The 16,868-nt window shown below is 49.4% G+C and overlaps 1 protein-coding gene across 2 annotated transcripts in view; it reads right to left on the reverse strand.

Moving 5' to 3' along the window:
• The window catches only part of SH2D3A (SH2 domain containing 3A), a 24,657-nt gene extending 8,841 nt beyond the window's left edge, over positions 1-15,816 (reverse strand). Inside the window, exons 1-7 of one of the 2 annotated variants that reach the window (XM_044443398.1) lie at positions 15,692-15,816; positions 13,319-13,428; positions 9,350-9,463; positions 8,151-8,569; positions 7,235-7,332; positions 5,502-6,067; positions 3,833-3,948 (exon numbers count right to left, since the gene is read on the reverse strand). In XM_044443398.1, the coding sequence (XP_044299333.1) occupies positions 3,833-3,948; positions 5,502-6,067; positions 7,235-7,332; positions 8,151-8,569; positions 9,350-9,457 (1,307 nt within the window). In that variant the 5' untranslated portion in view covers positions 9,458-9,463; positions 13,319-13,428; positions 15,692-15,816. Of the gene's footprint in view, positions 1-3,832; positions 3,949-5,501; positions 6,068-7,234; positions 7,333-8,150; positions 8,570-9,349; positions 9,498-13,318; positions 13,429-15,691 lie in introns of those variants that run through there. The other variant, XM_044443399.1, reaches the window with a different exon arrangement.
• Positions 15,817-16,868: the final 1,052 nt, after the last annotated feature.

Genomic DNA, 16,868 nt, shown 5'->3' on the forward strand with positions numbered 1-16,868 from the left:
GGCCGCCTACCACCACCAGGAGGAGACGGCAGCAGGTGATTGTCGTCAGGGACTCCCTGCTGAGGGGCACTGAGGCAGAAGTGTGCCGCACCAGCCCTGAGGCGAGGGAGGTCTGTTGCCTGCCAGGCGCACACATCCAGCATGTGAAGGATAACGTGGAGCATCTTGTTCGCTCCACTTGGGGGTCACCAGCCGCTTCTGGTGATCCACGTGGAGACAAATGACATAGCCAGGCAGGATGTGGTCAGGATTGCCAGGGACTTTGAGGCCTTGGGAAAGAAACTCAGGGACCTACCGGCCCAAGGGGCCTTCTCATCTATCTTACAGGTCAGGGGATTTGGGCCAGGAAGGGACAGGAGGGTCTCCGAGGTGGACGACTGGCTTAGGGTGTGGTGCCAGAAGGAACACTTCGGGTTCCTCTACCACAGCACCCGGTTTCTTGCCAATGGACTTCTGGCAAGGGGCAGGTTGCACCTCACAAGGATGAGGAAAAGGTCCTTTGGAGATGCTCTAGCGAGCTTTGTCCAGAAGGCTTTAAACTGAGCCGGGGGGAGGGGGTGGGTTCAGGCCCCCCAGAAACTTGTCCACACTGGACAAGTGTGGGGAGAGGATCCGGGCTCTGGGACCAGCGTCTTAGAGGTACTGCAGGGACTGACAAGACTCCTATAAAGAGAGGCCAGGTATTAGGGAAGATGGGAGGAAGGAGGAGGCTGGGGATTCCAAAGAAAGGAACTGGTGGGAAGGAGTTGAGGTGCATGTACACCAATGCTAGGAGCCTGGGTAATAAGTAGGAAGAGCTTGAAGCTCTCCTGGGAGTAGGAGGGTATGACCTGGTGGGGATCATGGAAACTTGGGGGAATGAAAGGCAAGAATGGAATGTGAACATAGAGGGGTATCACCTGTTTAGAAAGCACAGGAAGAGAAAGGGGCAGGGGCATAGCTTTATATGTCAGGGAAGGGAAAGGATGCAGGGAGATAGGATGCTGCACAGATAGAGGCAGTCTGGGTGAAACTTAGGGGTTTTTACAGGGAGAGGGACCTGACAGTGGGGGTATATTATCGCCCTCCAGGTCAACTTGACCCTGGATAATGTCCTGGCAGATTGGATTCAAAGGATATCTCAGGGGAGGGACACAGCAATTATGGGAGATTTCAATCTCCCTGATATTAGTTGGGAGACTCACTCAACGGTGACAGCCAGGTCACGTCACTTCCTCGATGCTATAGAGAGAGGGTTATTCCTGCAGATGGTCCGAGAGAGGGCAAGGTAGGGGGGAACATTCTTGACTTGGTCCTGACCAACAGGGAGGAGGTGATAGATGGGGTTCAGATTAGGGGAGCTCTGGATGAGAGTGATCACTCCATCCTTTGCTTTGAGATCAAGGGACTGGGGACGTGCAGCAGGTCGAGCACTAGAAGCTGGGACTTCAAGGGAGCTGAGGAGGGGTGGATGGCACTCAAAAGGGAGGTTTTGGAGGTGCAAGCCTTGACGATACCTCTAGTTAGTAAGGCAGGGAGGTGAAGGAGACCACAGTCATGGATGTGAAAGGAGGTGTTTAGAGGGATTAGACGAAAGAGGAATCCTCCGTAGGAAATGCGTACTGAGGCAAGTAGACAAAAGGGTATACCAGGAGGAGGAGGCCCACTACAGAAGGATTCTTCACAAGGCTAAGGCTGATTACGAGCTGAGACTTGCCAAGAATATCAAGAGCAACAAAAAGGGTTTCTTTCAGCATGTAAAAGCATAGGAAGAGGAAGGGGAGACAAGTAGTGGGACCACTAAATAAGGAGGAAGGGGATCCAGTGACTGATACGAGGGAACAGGCACAGATGCTAAATTATTATTATTATTTCAATTTATATCCTGCCTTTTTCCTACAAAGGGCTCAAGGCAGCTTACATCTCCTCCTCCATCTTATCCCCACAACAACAACCCTGTGAGGTAGGTTGGGCTGAGAGTCTGTGACGGGCCCAAAGTCACTCAGCTGCCTCTGTGTTCTCCCCAAAGCAGGATGGGGGAGATCCGTATGGGAGATTAGATGAGGCCGGGGACTTAGGAGCACTTAGATTAGAGTCACCCCCCTAGAAGTCGAGGGGCTCCTCACGCATTGGACATTACAAAGGCACCAGGCCCTGATGGGTTACACCCAAGAGTACTTCAAGAGTTGGCAGGGGTTCTTGCACGCCTGCTGGCCTCCATTTTTGAGGCCTCGTGGAGAATGGGTGAAGTTCCAGAGGACTGGAGGGTAGCATCAGTGGTCCCAATTTTCAAGAAGGGTAGTAGAAGGAACATGGGGAATTACAGACCAGTTAGCCTTGCGTCCATTGTAGGAAAAACAATGGAAAGGTTTATATTGAGCGATCTAGTGATGCTAGATAGGGAAGAGAGCTGGTGGCCACACAACACGGCTTCCGCAGTAACAGATCCTGCTAGACAAACCTTGTGGAATTCTACGACAAGGTTTCGAGGTGGGTAGATGGAGGGAAAGCAGTGGATGTGGTTTACCTGGATTTCAGCAAGGCTTTTGACAAACTGCCCCATGATATCCTGGTTGAGAAACTGAGGAGTTTTGGGATACAACAAAGCACTGTCTGATGGATTAGGGCATGGTTGACAGACCAAAAGCAGAGGGTAACCATTAGTGGGGAATCATCAGGATGGCAGCCAGTGACAAGCAGGGTCCCCCAGGGCTCTGTCTTGAGGCTGATCCTGTTTAATTTTTTAATCAATGACATGGAAGAAGGGGTGAACAGTCTGCTGATCAAATTGGCAGAGGATACTAAAACCAGGGCAGCGTCCACAACTGAGGAGCAGGTACTCCAGATCCAAAAGGATCTGGACAGACTATGGAAGTGGGCAGGAGACAACAGGATGGCATTCAATGTGGATAAGTGCAAGGTCTTGCACTTGGGGCATAGAAATGGGTGTCATAAGTGGCTGTTAGGGGACAACAGGCTGGAGAGCAGCACCAGTGAAAGGGACCTTGGGGTACTGGTTGACTGCAGGCTAAACATGAGTCAGCTGTGTGATGCGGTGGTCAAGAGGGCGAACGCCACCCTTGGTTGCATAGCCAAAAGTGTGGCTTCTAGATCGAGAGAGGTGTTACTACCACTCTATACGACTCTGGTGCACCCGCAACTGGAGTATTGGGCTCAGTTTTGGGCCCCTCTTTACAGGAAGGATATAGCCAGGCTAGAGTCAGTGCAGTGTAGGGCCACAAGGTTGGTGGCCGGTTTGCAGGGGATGCTGTATGAGGCGAGACTGAGGGAACTGGGTCTCTTCAGCCTGGAGAAGAGGAGACTCAGAGGGGATCTGCTGGCGACATACAGGTATGTGAGGGGGTGTCACACGGAGGTGGGTAGAGACCTGTTCTTCCCTGCAAAGGAAGGCAGAAAGCACTGCAACGGAGTGAAGCTCAGGGAGCCAAGGTTCCATTTAGATGCCAGGAAGCACTTCCTGACATTCAAGACCCCGAGGGTATGGAATGGGCTTCCATGGGAGGTGGTTGAGCCCCATCGGTGAGGGTGTTCAACGACAGGCTAGACATGCCCGTGGTGGGCATGTCGGGAGCGGAGCCGGCTGGAGCCGGGGATCAGACTAGATGGCCCGAGAGGCCTCTTCTGACTCGCTCTGTTTCTATGCTTCTATGTCCCCGGAAATCCTTAGCAAAATTTGCAGCTCTCTTGTCAGCACGCTGCTTCACCCATCCCAAGCCACTGTTTCCTGGGGCTAAGCAGCTGGGAGAACTGCTGCCCTCCCCTTCTGCAGGATCCCCTCCTCAGCCTGCCAACTGTCCCCCTTGCCCCACTAACCACAACCAAAAGTCAGTACCTTTCCAGCAAGTCTTTCCTCAGCTGGTGCCCCTGTGGGAGGGTTATCAGTTCCAGGCCCGAGTTCACCCCCATTGCCCGCCGCTGCTCCTTGGGGACCCCAATTATTCTTGCAGCCTTAGGAAGAGAGGAGGTGTTTGTTATATGAAAAGAGTGGGAGACAGCCCCCCTCTCCCTCCATGCCCCCCAGAGAAGCTTACATGCCATTTCTCCAAAGATCCAAAATGTACATGACTGAAACACAGGCTAGGTATCTGTTAATTTGGGCAAACCTTGTCTTTCATTAAGGAGGAGAGGCAGGCCACTGTATCCGGTGGCTTTTCAGTATCCTAAAAGAGCAGCCAATCATCAAGTTTTCAGTTTGTTAGATTTGTACTGCCAGTGAGGGAGAGGCCAACATGCCTAGAGCTTTTGTGGCCTGAAGCAGCCCACTGGAGCCCAGTTCTAACATGAACTACTAGAACAGTGATGGCGAACCTTTTAGAGACCAAGTGCCCAAACTGCAACTCAAAACCCACTTATTCATCGCAAAGTGGCAACACTACAATAAAACCTGAAAACTGAAGTTTTAGTTTAGAAAAAACAACTCACAGCCAGTCCAAGCAAATATATATCTATATCTATATCTATATCTATATATATCTTTAGCAGTGCACTGACCGGCCATGTGAAAGCTCGGACGAGTCGTGGCTAATGAGTCGCGGCTCGTGACATCATCACCTGGCGCCACGACTCCTTTCCAAGCATGCGCATGGCCCCTGTGTGCACTGTTACCCGATGCTCAGCTGCTGGGGCGACTTGGCTTGCGTGCCGACAGAGAGGGTTCTGTGTGCCCGCCGTGGCACCTGTGCCACAGGTTCGCCACCAATGTACTAGAACAGGGAAGGATGAAACAGTTCAAACACCCATTTATTTGACTATTGCAAAATGGAGGAACTGCCCAAAAAAAAAAAAAAAAAAGCGCCTTTTCTCTGTCTGAACAGAATGAGCTAACCATGTGGTCTGCCTCTTTTCCTCCGGTTCCCTGACCAGCACACACACCTACTCCAGCACAATTTGGGTTACACAGTCTGATGGTTTCATGTGGCTTAAAAAATAAGTGTGCTCCAGAAGGGTAGTGTATAGCAAGCAGAGAAACCTGGGGCACCCTGAAGACTAAGAGAAGGATTTTCATGGTTCCGGAATAACTTCATCAGATGTATGGCAGTCCACTTGGCCTGCACAAAAGCACTTGTCATGGTCAACCTGTGAGCCTTTAAGTGGAGATTGATGCAGCATGTTAAAAGAACGAACACTACCCGTGGCAGGCTCACGGGTGAAAGAGGAAAGCTGTTCCTCTGCATTGTTGCCTTTGGGAGCACAGGCAATACACAGAAGACAGTGGGAGCTCCATGTTAATAACTGCAGCAGAGAAGGGCTGGCTACCTCATGCTCTCTCCTGGGCCAGGAACGATGGAGCAAGGAGCAGAGCCTGCTAGATTCCACTCCCAGGTGAGAATGGCATTCTTCTCAATGCCCGCCCCAGCAGCCCCAGCAGCAGGGAAGAAGAGCCTGCGCCAGAGAACAGAGCTCAATCCCCTGTAAATTGGGAGCAAAAGCAGCCGATGCCCCTGGGGGCAGGTGGCTGTCACAAGAACAAATCCCACCATCCACTCCTCACCCGCTCTCACCTGGCAGTCCATCTGCAGAATGTGGAGGGCTGTTGCCTGGCAGTCATGCTGGGCGAAGATGTCCTTGAGGTGCCGGAGGGTGCTGGGCTCCAGCGGCTTGTTGCCCGGGGCCAAGAGCAGCGAGTGGAAATGGCAAGGCTGGAAGGAGGAGGCCGCCTCCAGCAAAGGCCGCTCAAACCCCTGCTCCTCCTCCTCAGCATCCCCCTGTGGGGGCGGGGGGGAAGGGGCCTCATTGGAGTCCAGGAAGCCAAAGGCAGTCTCTGTGATGCGGGCCCGGCCACGCCACCTCTCTTCTGTCTGCAGGCGTTCCACATGGGTGCGAGGGCCCTCAGGGGCCTTGGGGACCAGTTCACAGTAGTCGCTCCCCAGCATGGACGGAGCCCTCAGTGGCTTGGGGGGTGCTTTGGAATGCAGCTGGCCCTCAGAGCCACTCAACGCCGGACCTCCCAGAGGATGAGGCAAAGCGGTGTTTGGCCGTAGCACAGGGTCGCTGCCCGTACGGAAGGCAGGGGACAAGGGCGGAGGCTGGATCTGGTCTTGGGTTCCGAGCAAGGCCTCTGGGCTACCTGGCACCCGAAGAAAGAGCTGGAATTAATTTGGGTGGCAGCAAGTATTTTCCACATTCCATCCAACCTCATCTCCCGTTAAATCCTGCCCATACACATTAGTCCTCTCAAAGCTTGGATAATCATCAAATATCTAAGTACGCAACTTTGGCCTACAGCGGGGCTGAATGAGCCTACCCTACTGGCTGGCTCAAGTGTCATTTGGGACAAAACCATGCGTGTGCACTTTCCCCAGTCTGATGTTGTCACACTCCTCTTCTATTACTTCCAGACGCAATAACAAAGACAGTAGGTGAGGGGGCCTATCTTGGAAATCTCAAATGCTACAGTCAGAGCAAATAATTTTTCAGCAAAACTTGCTAATATGATATATGTACATTTAAGTGGCATGCCATTTCACTGACTCTGAACTGTGGTTGGTGGTTGTTTAAAAAAAACTAGTGTAAATCTGCTCAAAAGTAATTCTTTTCTCTTTTTTTCCTCTCTCTTTTTGGCAGTTAATCATAATGTTTTAAAAAAATTAAAACACTGTGCCAGAGAGAGAGGAAGGGAGGGAGGGAAAAGGAAAAGGAACTCTGTCCCTTTTGCCTGGGGCAGGGCAGGGCATGCTACAGGGGAGGGGGAAAGTCAACAGGAGGTGTGGGGGAAGACAGCAAGCACCACTATGAGCAGGAAACTGGCAGAAATGCTACCATGGACGGCATGGGGCATGTGCTGCCACACCCTTCCTCTAAGCCAAACCTGTTCAACCCCTTTGGTTGGAAAGCCGGGCCTTTGCAGCTAAAAAATTTCAAAGGTGTGGCAGGGCCCAAATTATTCTACTCTCCCCACCTCATGCCAACTTCTACATCTCTTGCTGGAACTCACTGCTGTTCTGCTCACACGCCAGGGTCTCCCTGCTCAGGTTTGGGTGGATATCAGGTGTGTCTGGATGAAGGAATTACTGGAATGATTAGACAATGAACCCAGTTGCCCTAGAAAGTCACAGTACCTTTCCTCCTTAGCCATTTTTAGGAAAGCGCAGCAGCCCAGATCTTTAGGTCTCACAACAACCTCATTATACACAGAGAGAAGCTGAAGCTTCACTGGCTCTCTCTGGCTGTCACAGACAGAAGGTACCTGGTGCCGCCTTGCACATTTTGAGCCCCCTCTGCCCGCCACTCTCACCTGTCAGCAGGTTGCTGTCTGACTGGGCTCCATGCAAGGAAGGTCTCTGGCCCACCTGGTCCAGGCTACTGGGGTCACTTCCACTGCGATCTTTTGTTCTGGGAAGGGAAGAAAAAAAGAGAGAGAACCGGTGAAACCATTCCAATCCACAAACGCCCATTGTTCTGAAGAATGAGTGGAAGCTGGGCTCAGCCTGAAACTCACACGCAGACCTCAGACGGAGGATTTTGGAGGTGACCTGGCTCAGGCCAAAGACAGTTCACAAGCCACAGCACCTGGAAGAGCTGTTCCCATGTTTCTCTCAAACTAGGCAGAAGGGAGGGCAAGGAAGGTGCTTTCTCCTTGCAAGTCCATTCATGGAGGAATACCCAGCCCTGGTTTGGCACAACTGGAGGGAATCAGGGAATGGTTGAGGGTCAGTTACTGCACTGGCGCTGCTTCCTGGCTGGTCTGCTCCAGACCCACAGCTCAAGGAGGCCAGCTTGAACCCAACACAACAATTCTCCACAGACCACAAACCCTACTTCTGCACTCTCCAGTGTGCTGCTCACTCCTCTCTTGGCACCCATTGGCCTCCCTGGCTTTTCTAATTCTTCTTTTACACTTAAGGTTTTCTGATTTCTTAACAGTGCTGCACTCCTGCACCATCTTTATTGAGTTAGGAAGAGGGCTTCTGGGTTTTGGAGCTCAGTCCCCGCCTCAGCCTTGTATTTAAGTCTCCTGGAGAAGTTACTTTCTCTCACTGCCTTCTGGGAAATGAGAGTTCCACCAGTGGCCACACCTTCCATGGCAGCCCATCTGTGAGAGCACCCATGTAACTCTCAAAATTTCAAGTGTGCCCACCAAGCCAAAAAGGCTGGGGACCACTGCCTGAACTGCTAGCCCTGCTGCAGCTCCATGAACATTGTTCTCTCACCGGAGCAAGTTTCCCTCGCCCATCTCCTCTCCAGCCGTGGCTGCAGGAAAGCGAAGCCTTCGAACAGGGACCACTTCCTCCTTGGCTGCTCCTTGGCCAGTGTTGCCATAATGCTCCTCCAGCCAGCGAAGCGGCACATGTCTGTTGACCGGCTGGGACACCACAGCTCCCGAGTCGTCTGAGATGGCCTTCCGGTTGCCCACGTAGAAGCGCACCAGAGCGGGCACACTGACAAACTGCTCCTGTTCGAACTGGAAGAGGGTGCGGGAATAGCCCTTCCGTGGGCGGAGCACCACCCGGATGATCTTGAAGTGCAGGGCCTGCCCTCGCCAGCAGCAGGTCAGGACATAGTCCCCTGGGCTGGACCGGGAGTCACGGATCAGGAATTCTCCCTCGTCCTGCAGCAAGGACTCTGCCTCCTACGGCCAGAAGGGGAAAGAGGGGGAGAAGGGGTAGGTGATGTGTGGGAACAAGGTGGAAAGTCCCTAGCAGGTGAAGGAGCAGCACTGAAGAGAACGATCCCCAACCTAAGAGCACTCCAGATATGCTGTATTACAACTCACAGCATCCCCCAGCCAGCATGGGTGCTGCAGTGCAGAGCTTCTGGACAGCACCAGGTTTTGAAAGGCTGATCCAAGCAGTGAGTGGAGAGAGACACCAAGAATCACTTAGATTCGACACTTTGCCAGGCACAGTGTAGGCCTCTGGTACCTCTGACTGCTGCAACAGTCCCTTATCCACAGCAAGTGCAACAGCTTCTCTTCCTGCTCCAATCAGAACAAGCTGTCATTACAACTCTGTACGTCTGGAGGTACAGCCCCGTATCCCTTTATAGCTCTATGCCCCTTCTCAAATCCCACTACCCAGTATGATGAAGCGCTTGCCAGGACTCTGGAAGAGGTGGAGAGCATTAAGACAGATCCTCATGGTGGAAAGATCCATGCTGGGTAGGGAAGGCCCGACAAATGCCACCACTGAGGAGCCTCCCACACAAATCAGGCACAAATAGGATGGTTGTCTTTCTGAACTGGATGCTCTCCAGAGGTTTTGGATCTCAGCTCCCATCTGCCCAGCTGACTTGGCAAATAGACAGGAATGCCAGGAGTTCTTGGTCTGTTTTTGGAGGGTGAGGAAGTCCAATTGGAGAATAAATAGGCCTAAAACCCCCTCCCCTTTCCATGCCCTCTATGGGCTCTTACCTGCCGTGGCAAACAGCCATGGTACCAGGCATGGCTGCACAGCTGCTCCGTGCCAAGTTTCAGCTCTTCCTCCAGCTCCTTCCTGAGTTTCTCACTGGCCAATTTCATGTTCTTCTGCAGAAGTCAAGAGAGATCAGAAATTACCAGCAGGACTGGAGCTCTCCAGAGTTCCGGGCAATGAGCCCTCCTAGCATGCTGTATTTTTCATTGGAAAAAACAAAGCAAAACAAAAAACAAGGAAACAAGAAGTGTGAAGGCTTTGGGTGGGGGTGGAACTGAGAAAATTGGATTTTTTAAAAAAACAATGGTTTATTTGCAAAAATTTCTGGAAAACATGGAAAAAAGTTTCCTCCCTGTTTTTCCTATCCCCTACCCCATTTTTCCCCTTAACCCTTCAAATCTCTGGAGTTAAGCAAGTCAGATACACAAAATACCATGACATTCACTAGAAATAGCTGCCTACAGATTGCTGCAGAGCGGGCATCAGCTGATACTAGTGTGAGGAGGTCATTAAAGGACTAAATTCCTGCTCAGTCATGCAGCTCAGTGGGCAGCCTTCAGTCAGCCAGTCCTTGTCAGCATAACCTAGTTCCCTGCAAGGATGCTGTGAGATGGGGAGGGGGCAACTAGGCTTGTTGCCTTGTGCTCCTTTCAGGAAAAGTAGGATATTCAAATTTGCATGTGTAAAAGCACAGACAGACACTTTGAAGCAATATAATAAAGACCAGTGACTCAGAGTAAACATGACTATATTCAGTTTGAAAAGGCAGAAACCCAAATCGTACAAAACCCTGTACTATATACAAAATTCCAGCATGTGACACCCATAACCAACAATTCTGGGCTCAACAATCCAGTATGAAAGTATTGTCAGCCTTCCATTCTGTTCCATTCTGCTCACACGGGCACACACAATTCACATGCATAATAATGTAGAGAGTATAGAAATGTTATGCTGTTTGAATTGTATCCACATTATGTATTATATCTTATGAACTTTATTAACCAACCAGAGAGCTTTGGCTATTTGGCAGTATATAAATGAAATAAATTTAAGAGAGTATATAAATGAAATAAATTTGAGAGAAAGAGAAAGAGAAAGAGAGAGAGAGAGAGAGGGAGAGAGAGAGAGAGGGGGGGGAGGGGGAGAGGGAGAGAGAGAGAGAGAGACAGGGAACTGCTTTCCTAAACTTGCATTGAATCATTCCCATTACTCTGACTTTTGGCCAGGATGGCTGAGATTGATGGGAGTTGTAATCCAAAACATCCAGAAGGCACAACATTGGAGGAGGTTGCTATGGAGAGACAGCCCTAAAACCCTGACTCTGATTTTAAAATAATCCAATTGCTGGGCCACTGCCAAGGATCAGGGATGGGAATCTGTTAAGATGCCCAGCTCTAGTCAACGGTCAAGGGAATACAGCCAAATCATCTCCAAACTTGAGACTCGTGTTAACATTACTCTCACGCTCCAGTCAGAAACTGCTGACAAGGGCATTTATGTGCACCTCAAAAAGCCCAGGCTGCAACACTCGGAATCCCATCATGCCACCACAGAGGATGTTGGGCATGACACCTGGACTGAGCAGTTGGAGTTGTGCCCCCCGCGCCCTCCTTGAGCTGCAAGAGATCAAGGAGGAGGACTTCCCAGCGCGGCAGCCACTTGAAGCTAGACAGTTGTTTGCCTGGAATGGAGTTAACCATTAACATGAGGGGCAGGAAACAGAAGCTGGACAGTCTTCCAAACAGGATGAAGAGGTGTAAGGCAAAAGGTATGCTACAAATCCAGCCAAATGGGCCTGTCCACATTTCTCAGGTAAAATCGCCTTCCATGTTAGTAATATGCTGCCATCGCCCTTGTTCTGAGGAAGCCAGGGAGGCCAGGCAGATCTGCCCAGAAAGCCAAATGCTTAAAGCGCACTGCATATGCATGCCTCCAAAATCCTGCAAAGCCTTTCCACTTGCCAGCACTGCTGCTTTCAGTCAACAACCTTTTGTTCTGATGAGGAAGTGTCCTTGTTTAATTCTTCAGCAAGAACCCTGTCTCAGGCCCCCACCAATTTAAATTGACCCTATAGCAGCTGCACTGTTATTACCTCGATTCATGTCCAAATTATTTCTGTGAAATCGATTTGGCAGAAAAAGCATGGGTTCAGCGGGTCTTGTGGCTAAGAGGGGATTCAAAATCACAACCCAACCCTGTATCCACTAGGTTCAATGGCCTTAAAAGGCAAACCCACGGAGGACAGGCCTATCATTGGCCATTAGGTATCTATTTTCAAAGAGTATGAGTTGCTGGGAAAGGGCTGCCCTACCTGTAGGAATCCCAGAAGTTGTGGCTAGTGATTGCTAAAAACTGGATGCTGGACTGACTGGGTCCAGCAGGACTCATCTTGCATTTCACACTGGCAAATCATTGAAGCAGCTTATGCAATCCATGACTGAAAGCCTGCATTTGCCTGTTTAGGTCATTTGCTGCAGGTCAAAAGAACTGTTAGATAGACATGCAACAAAACAATGGTTTCAGAAAGTATTTTTGCTAGCACCAGAACACCCTAGAATCGCCTCTATAGTTCATGCCATTCTTATCTACTTTATATAGACTATAAAAATCCTATCAGATTGACCATATTAGAAAAAATAGTTAATGGCTTGGCCTACCCTGGATTTTTCTGGCAGTCAATCAAAACAATGAGGTTTATTTTCTCAAATTCTGGGTTGTTTGCTTCCCTCCTCCTCCTCCTGCTCTCTCTCTGTATCACAAAATGCCTTGCAACATGCTAGCACTGACATGTTACAGTGGCTGAGTTTGTTTGTTTTTTATTGCTCTTTTTCTCTGCCTCTGTAGCCTAGTGAAATGACCCACAAACCACTCATGGTTCTGGGTTCACACATAATGACAAATCATGGTTTAAACAACCCAAAGTTCACATTGCAACAACAAACTGTGACCTAGATTGCAAAATTAACATGGGTCATCTGGATCTGGTGCAAGTTGGTAGTGTGAGGGTTAAACAGTCCTCATATAATCCTAAAATGGGCCATAGGTTTCACAAAATGACACAAAAAGCTTAAGCATTTAAAATGGCTACAAGTGGCTGTTTGATAGTCTAAACTAGCTCCATTGGTTATCTTTCTGGATATGCTAACACAGTTGGGTTTGCTCATTACAACAACCTGGAATTCAACAACCTATAAATAAATCCTGGGTTAATGTTACATGTATATCAAGTCATTGTTTCTCATATGCAATATATAAACACTATTCAACGTCATAGAAATTGGGAAAAGAGCGCCAATTCACAACTTCTTTATAGATCGAGATTTTTCCCTTATATCTTATCTAACAATATGGAAGCTCCACAAGGGATCCCATAATGCAGTGGGGTAAAATAAAGAATTCCAACATTTTTAACCATAATTTTTCATACTTCAAAACAAAAACAAGATTACCATCTCCCACTGCTTCCCAGTGATACTGGAATATATCTATCCCACCCAAAAACCTTTTGTTCAGAGAAAAATTATGGCAGAATCCAGATAGACCTTAAAATTGGAGCAGCGAAGGAGTGTCCTGTGGACTGGGCCCTTCCTGCCTTTACATCAAATTTTGTTTTCAATTTCATTAAACCTTTTTAAAAACCCAGTGTTTAACATCCTTCATATGTATTTATACACATTCATCTCTGCTAAAGGAAATAATCAAATGACATTCTTTTCTTAATGCTGAGAAACTTCTCCAAAGAGGAAGGGCCAGAGAAATCCCAGAGAAAGTCAACAAGGAGACCCAGCCCCCTGCCAAACTAAACCCAGAGCACAAGTTACCTCACAAGCTCTCACATATATCTACAAGCAAGTTACTGCAAAGATTTGTTGTGTTCCTGAAGGAGGGAGAACTACATTTTAAGAATAAAAAAAGCTAATTTTAAGAATTAAAAGTAAAATAAGCAAGCAGCAGGTGCAACATACCTTCTTCGGGGGAAAAGAACCTTCAGTAGCATATGTCTCCCTGAGCCTTCCAGCAACAGATGTCTTCTTGCTCAGAACAGGACATTTAACTCAGCCTCTGATCCCACGGCCTAAGAAAACATTTCCTTTTAAAGGGACAGGAACCGTGATGACAAGATTCAAATTAAGTACCCAATGAGTGAGGAAATCACAAAATATGTCACAAAAGTGTGTTTAAAAAAAAAAAGCAGAAGTCCCATCTGAACTCCCTGGTCGTGGGAGACAAACATTGCTATGAGGATATAAATGCCTTTAGAAATGAACCCCAGGGAATTGGTAAAAGCCTGACAAAAGTTATGAATAGGATAAGGAAAAGTGGGAAAACAGGAGAGATGTGCTGGGAAATGTGAATGGTCTTGGCTATGGTTTTGCTACAGCCATAATCCATTTTTCAGGATCAACTCTTTCAGTCTAATCTCATTCAGCAAAAGTGGCTCCAGCCAAGCAAAGCTCCCAGGTCTGAGCCATCATGCTGGAATGCTTGGGAAAGAATAGCTGGATGAACTAGCTTGTGCCCTGAATTGTTTGTGTGGAATGCCATTGGCTTGTTACCAAAAAGCAAGAGAAGAGGTACAAACTTTTGTTTGATCTCAGACAAAAGCTATCCAAAGGCTAGTCCTTGCTAGGCAGGTGTGAATACAGGTAGCCCAAGTTATGGCTCCCCTCCACAAATGTACACACTGCCATGCGCACACACACATGCACAGAGCCAACTTTGTTTCTGTCAGGCTATCGATAGCAGTCACTCTGGTAGCTCCACTAACCGGAATCAACACACTGGGAGACGGGATGAGGCAAACAATGGAGAGGAAATGCTCCTCTCCCGGCCAGAACGCTGTTCCTGACACGGGAGCAATAACAGCAGCAGCCGCTTAGCATGAGCAGGTGCTAGGAAGACACTTGGGTGGACCCAATCCCTAGCAGCCACACCTTTCAGGAAGTCCTACCAGACATGCTCTTTCCTGAGAGACATGTCAAATCTTGGGTGATTTGGAAACCTCATGTACAACCACATGAAATGCTCCTCAGATACACCGGGCTCCTCACACACTTAACAGAATACTGAATATATCCAGGAGCAGGCTGTTGCATATGCCATGCCTATCTTCCTCCTTGAGATCCTAAAACAGCACCCCAGGAGCATCAGAAGCAAAGGCACATCTCCACTTCTGCAGTGAACTCATTCCCTCCAGGATGAAATCTGGTCACCGCATGGTGTGTAGTGTGTGGCTGAGTCACCTTGCTGACACATGCCCCATCCTTCCACTGATCTGAATCAGTTACCCAGTGACACATTACCCTGATTACCTCCACTTCCTTCCAGCCATTCCAGTTTCAGACACAAGCATCACGTGCTCAAGGTTCAAAAGGTTCCTATAAGGAAAGGAGTCACCCAAGAATCGAAGCTTCCCTGAAAGCCATATTCTTGGACCTGGCAACGCCTCCAATCCCAGATGCACCCTCAGGACAAGCTGCACTACCTTGGCGATGAGAGAATGGCATTTTTACGGATACTAGCAGTGTTCACTGGCACAGATGACATAAAACTGACCCTGCTTTTTAAAAGGCTCTGGGGAGTTAGTCCTGACCCCAGTTCCCCAAACCAGACTCTTACTTGTTAAGATTTACTTCAGTATGTGTTTCCAACAAGTGTGGCAAGGCAAGTGTTGCATCCACCATTTTATCCTGACAACCCTGTAAGGTAGCTTAGGCTGAGAGCAAGTGCCTGGTCCAAAGTCACACTGGGCTTCATGGCAGGCACAAATGTGAACCCAAGTCTTCCCAGCAGTCCAATATGCTGCCATACCAGCTTTCCTCAAAATGCTGTTCTCCAAGTATTCCACACAACAACTCCTGGTAGTCCTGGCCACTGGGACTGAACAGAACAGATATCCAAAACATCTGCAAGGCACCAGGTGAGGAAGAAGCATCATGCACATGGCTTGCACAATATAAATACTATTTCTCTACAAGCCCAGAAAGAACGTTCTCAGATTGAGACTTGACTGCGCGTCCTTTGAGTGCAGTCTGGCTCAGAATATTAACATGGCCAAGAAACAGTCCTACCCAGGTGTACACCGAGCTCCGCTATGGCTTGCCCCTGAACAAAAAATGCGCGGGACCTGCCTGTCAGATGCCGAGAGCTCAATCTGCGCTGCCCAAACGGGGCGTAATCCAGCGACAGCCACGCTGTCCAGATTCTGCTGGCACTTCAGGTTTGGATTTCAAGGTGCCCGTCCACCCTCACCTCCACCTGCAAAAGCTCATTAGACTACCAGACTGACCCTGTAGAGAGTGGACAGACTGCCGAGAAATATAAAAACTACGAATTACCTCATTCAGGGAGCAGGCGGATGGAGAAAGTGGCACCGTCGAGGAGGGCAGGGCAGGTTAGGTTTCCAGGCAAACACGGCGAAAAAGTGGCGGAAAGGTACGCCTGCTGAGCCTCGATCCGGGACGGTCCTTCCCCCGGCCGCCCGTGCTCCTATCCGGGGGGAAGAAAATGCCGATGAAGACCCCCGCCCGGCCAGCACCGCCTGGGCGTTTGTGCCCGTTAAGCCCGCACGGCCGCGCCCGTCTGTGCGCGGCGCCCGCGCTTTGCCGAACTCCCGCGGTGGAGGGGCGCGCCCGGCCCGCTTCCTGCTCGCCACCTGCGCCGCTAGCAGGTCTCCGCCAGTCAGGCAGGACTCTCGGCGCTCCCCGGCGCGCCCACTCCTGCGCTCCCGCCCCGGCGGCTCCGCCCCACCGGCACGGCAGGCGCGCAGTGCCGGGTGCAGCGGGCGAGCGGAGCAGGAGCGAGCCCGTGCGGCCAGGCGCGGGGGGTCGGGGAGCGGGCTGCGATCCGGGCACGAAGTTGGCAGCGCTTTCCGATGCCAGGACGACCGATATGGCAGCCTTACGAAAGAAAGGCTCGCCCTATCTTGAATCGCTGCAGTTTTTTTCGGCAGGGATTAATCGTGTATTTAATTTGTTGTTGCCTTATGTCTAGCAAGATTCTCGAAAAGTTAATATTTTTTAAAGAAAGAAATGAGTGAAAGAATGAGAATGCAGAATTATATTTAAAATCAAGTTATTCCAAGAAATGCCAGGTCAGTCAGGAAAAACGAAGGGTGTAATCCTATGCCTTTTTAGACAGAAAAAGTATCTTCCCAGCATTCTCCAGCCAAAATGGCAAATTGAAGAATATTGGGAGTTGTAGTACTTTCTTCCGGTCTGTTACATGCATAGGCTTGCACCTCAAGTAAGCATTCCTCCTTTTCTTTTCCAGCCTCTCTGTGCAATTGGACAAGCTTCCAGCTTGGGCTCTTTGCTTTTTATTTATTGTATTAATTTATTTCAATTAATTATATTAATTACTACAGATTTATGCTTTCATGGTTGAGCAATTATTACCAGATGCAGGTTGTTTTAGAATTCTGGAAAAAGGATGCAGTAGAGTGCCAATAGTTGTGCTGAAGTTTTTCTCAATAGTTTTTCTCCCCACTGTACTCCCCACCCAAGCGGCACTTGC

Source organism: Varanus komodoensis, unplaced genomic scaffold, assembly GCF_004798865.1.
Source record: "Varanus komodoensis strain SLA01 unplaced genomic scaffold, ASM479886v1 scaffold42, whole genome shotgun sequence".
NCBI lineage: Eukaryota > Metazoa > Chordata > Lepidosauria > Squamata > Varanidae > Varanus > Varanus komodoensis.